At 47.8% G+C, this 4,083-nt stretch overlaps 1 protein-coding gene across 1 annotated transcript; it reads left to right on the top strand.

The window, feature by feature from the left end:
* Window positions 1-2,015: 2,015 nt before the first annotated feature.
* Window positions 2,016-3,170, top strand: LOC115319628 (vacuolar protein sorting-associated protein 4A-like). Its single transcript, XM_029979672.2, has one exon. It carries the CDS (start codon window positions 2,016-2,018, stop codon window positions 3,168-3,170), a length of 1,155 nt encoding a protein of 384 aa, XP_029835532.2.
* The last annotated feature ends 913 nt before the right edge of the window (window positions 3,171-4,083 follow it).

Below are 4,083 nucleotides of genomic sequence, written 5' to 3'. Positions count from 1 at the left end.
GCCGTGCACTCAAGTGGTGGCAGAGGATTTTTTTATTTCTTTGTGGACCTTTCAACTGGCAATGCCTTCGTTCTGTACGACAGCATGGGGTTGCAGAAGAAAGATCAGCTTTCTTTTAGACTGAAGCTCGCAAGGCAGCTCATCTCTGGACACACGTCAGGCAAGAAGAGAGGGAGGACACCGCCATTCCTTTCTAAGGACATGGGTGTGCCCAAAGAAGTCAAGTTGGCCGGAGTGGGACAGCACTTTCCAATCGAAAACTCTAAGTACCGCCGATGCAGAAACTGCAGCACCAAGCGGCATGAAAAACGAACAAGGTACACATCCACTCTACCCCTAGCTCTGCAAAAAACCATGCTTCCGAAAATTTCCAGGAAAGTAGCCCACACATGGGGCTGTGGGAAGTATGCTTCCCACCCACGTAGAAAGAACTACGCTTGTGATAAAAATAAACGTTTAGCTGAATTGTGATACTCTATCAAAGTAATGTGTGAATTAAAAAAAGAAATGAAGTTCCCTGCTCCTTTGATAAAATTTGCCCACGAAAGGGTTAAAGGGGCGGTGTAACAATATTGAATTGAAATCGTTTCCACTTTAAACGAGCTTACTGGCACTAGTGGGACTCAAGAATACTCGCACGCAACGCCACTGGCCAAGAAACTCTTTTCTTGAGGTGTAATTTCGAGCACAAATGCGAGCGTTTTCATTCAACCTTTTTTTCGCGAAACTTGATGACGTAGTGGCGTTCGCAGTACCCCGACGATATTTGAATGCGGCTCATAGATTAGACCCGAGCATTGCGTGAGCACCCCGCTTGGGCTCGTGATGATCGATAGCTCGACAAACATTCGGGTAGTGGCCCGTGTCCAATCGCTGCAATGACGACACTGGCCGAGCCATAACAATGTCTGGAACTCAGCGTGTGTCCTGTGCTTTACCAACCCCATCGCGTGACTATGATCAACATTGGTGGCATATAATCGGCTCCAGATCACGTGGCCGCGTGTTCTGTCTGCGAGTTGAGGGGGTGAACTCTGCTCGTTTTTCATTAATTTTTTTGTGCGATTTTGATTGCGTGTGGTGAAAAACGAACGGGTGTTTCACAGGTTATTAACGTCAGGGATCCCTTTTAAGCGGCATTTGCGCAAAGCACAAAAACCGTTGCATCGCCTTTTTGCACTGCAAGGTCAAAATCACGTTTCTTGTTATTACCTGAAACGATTCAAAACGATGCCTGGACATTACCCTAAAAATTCGAAGCTTGGAAACTCAGTATTTGTAAAGTAAAAAAAGAAAAAAGAAAGCCGTGTACAACTCCCTGTAACGCCGAATTGGAGCGCAACTCTTGAGGAGGAGGATGGGAGTGTACTGAGGGGAGGGTATACCCCTCCTCCCCCCTCCTCACCTCGTCATCCTGCCGGCTACTACGCCACGGAGGCCTCCGTGGCGGACCTCAGGGGTCACGTGATTTCTGGGGCCGTTGAATTGCCGCTGCATGTGAAACCCGCTAGTCTCCCAGAGTATGGTGACATTGCTACACACTGTAGATGAGAAATGTAGACAGTGCAGTGCGACCACTCGCCTGGGGTCTTTAAAGTGCATTACGCAGTAGTGATACACAACCAATCGTGGTAAAAAAATAATAATTAGTCGTTGGTTGTTTGTACAGCGGGAGGTTAGTCTGCCTCGTGGTGACATTGTTGCCTCATGTAGATGATACATTTAGCCAGTGCAGTATAACTGCTAGCCTGGGTTTTTTAACGTGCATCACGCAGTAGTGGTACACGATCGCGTACCGGAACGATGCTCATCCAGATTGAAACAGCCGGGGGTGAGGAGTGAACCCAGAATCCTTGGGTTCTGCAACGCGAGCACCAATCGTGGCAGCAATGAACAAAAGCAGCCCAAAGCAGCACTCAGCAAAGAAGAAAAAGAAGCTCCTCTCGAGCCGCGGCGATTCGGCCGGTGGAACAGCAGAACTCGACTCACAGGCTTGCCCCCACAGAGACGCCAGCATGGTGGTTCCAGTCACTCTCACCAATGACATCAAGTCAGCCGTCGATCTGTCTAACCAAGCCGCCGATGAGGACGTCAAGAAGCAGTTCGCCAACGCGATCCGCCTCTACCGTAAGTCCATGGAGTCCTACCTCAATGCAGCGCTCATCATCCGCAACACCTGCGCGCCTTTCGTCGAGAGAGCCCAGAAACTCAAGGAGTTCTCCGGCGAGATTGACCAGGAAGTGATCTGCGAGGGACTGCCAGAGATGAAGCGCATCCACCAGTTGCCACTCCTGGGACTAGTCCTTCCGCCGTGGTGCATTCAGGCTGCGACAGTGGTGTCCGGTCGCAAGGTCTGCTACACCAACGACATCACGGGCGTCGATTCGACCAAATTAGTTCTGAGCCAGATTATCAGCGAACCAAAGGCCAAGGCTGCCTCATCCGTCCTTCTGCACGGGCCAACAGGCTCTGGTAAAAGTCTCCTAGTCAGGGCTATCGCCTCCAAATGGCCAGAGAAGTCTGTTTTCATTGTCGAGATGCAGACGTTCATCCTTGGTGCAGTGGAGCACGACGGTACTAAGGTGGCTCAGATGCTGATTCGCAACTTCAAGAAGCACAACACCGGGGTGCTTGTGATTGACAACATTGACTACCTCTACGAGACAGATCATCCGGACATCAAAAAGGCGCCGGTGGCCGCGGTCAAGGCGGTGATAGTGGCGCTCTTCAAAGGGATCCATGAAAAAAAGAACTACAAAGATCTTGTAATAGCCACTGCTAACAAACCCTGGTTGCTGGAGGACGACATTAAGAACGCTTTTCATGCAAAACTCAATTTTCCCATTCTCAGCGAAGAGGACAGAATGGCCATCATCAGGGGGGAGCTTGCAAAGATTCGATGTCCGACGTACCACGAAGAACACATGAGAGACTTGGTGAAGAAAACAGAGCGATTTTCGAGGTACCAGCTGCTCAGGTTAGTCCGGTTTGCGCTGACTCGTAACTTCAACAATATCGAAGGCATACAACTTAAGGAGGACGCCGAAAGACTAGCTCACTTGACCAAAGACGACCTCGATGCTGTAGCATCTGTGCTGCTTGCCGACATACCAGAAGAGTACGTCACGAGGTACACTGAGTTTGTAGAAAAAAATCCGACGGCTAATTAGGAGTAGAAGCTTGGACAGCGTACTTAAGCAGTACGTGCGAAGATTTGCCTAGGTTGTAAGGTGTGTCGTGAGGCTAAGTAACAGTGAAATAAAACTTGATAATCAAAAAGTGCTTGTTTTTCACTCCTTGTTCACTTTTTACACATTTTCTTTTTTTGTAAGAGACATAATGCTCTTTTTTTTTTTTTTTTTGAGCTTCGGTTGGAGGTTTTCGAAGGGCAACCCTGCTCACTCATGAATTGCGCTCGCTTTAGCCCGAGATGTGTACATACGAGTACCTCCGACCGTCACAAAGAAAACCCTTCTAGCCGCGCGAATCCGTTGATCGGCGTCGGTGCATACGTAGGATTTCGTATTTTCAGAGGTCTTATTTCGGCAAATTCGGAGGGTGTTTTTCGAAGTTTATTTTTTTTGCTAAAAATTCGGAGATTATCGGACTTTATTTTTCTTCGATTCCCCATTCTCCGAAATTCGAAGCATAAATTGGCAATGCTCTTTTATTAAAAAGAAAAAGAAAAAACGTGCAAACGTGTGCTACTTTCAAAAGAACGAGCTTCTATCAAATAATATTTCTTCAACTGGATTTGGCGTTGGCACCATTGCCATTGGCAATACTAATTTGTCTCACGACCAAAGTTTCAGACAAGTGTTTCTTCGATAAACTTAGAAACCTTCAAATCAATAAACTCCTGGGGGTGGTCGCTAGGAAGCTCGTACTTTTCCGTCTTATCCACCAATCTACCCCGCAGCTGCGCTGGTACGTAGAGTGGTAAAGGGTGTAATATAGAGGTTACAACTGCCCGACCCCTCTTCCCCCTTCTATGAAATCTCTATGGTTCACAACTTTTAATATTACAAAAACAAAAATCCTTTTTCCTCTAAGAAGCACTCTGGCCCAAGCTGGAAACTGGGC

This window comes from Ixodes scapularis, unplaced genomic scaffold (assembly GCF_016920785.2).
Source record: "Ixodes scapularis isolate PalLabHiFi unplaced genomic scaffold, ASM1692078v2 PGA_scaffold5__190_contigs__length_132052651, whole genome shotgun sequence".
Taxonomy (NCBI): domain Eukaryota; kingdom Metazoa; phylum Arthropoda; class Arachnida; order Ixodida; family Ixodidae; genus Ixodes; species Ixodes scapularis.
The sequence above is the reverse complement of the archived record's forward strand: the minus strand, read 5'-3'. Positions and strand labels throughout refer to the sequence as shown.

Coding starts and splice junctions, on each gene's coding strand:
- LOC115319628 (XM_029979672.2), top strand. CDS start 2,016: ATGGTGGTTCCAGTCACTCTCACCAATGACATCAAGTCAGCCGTCGAT.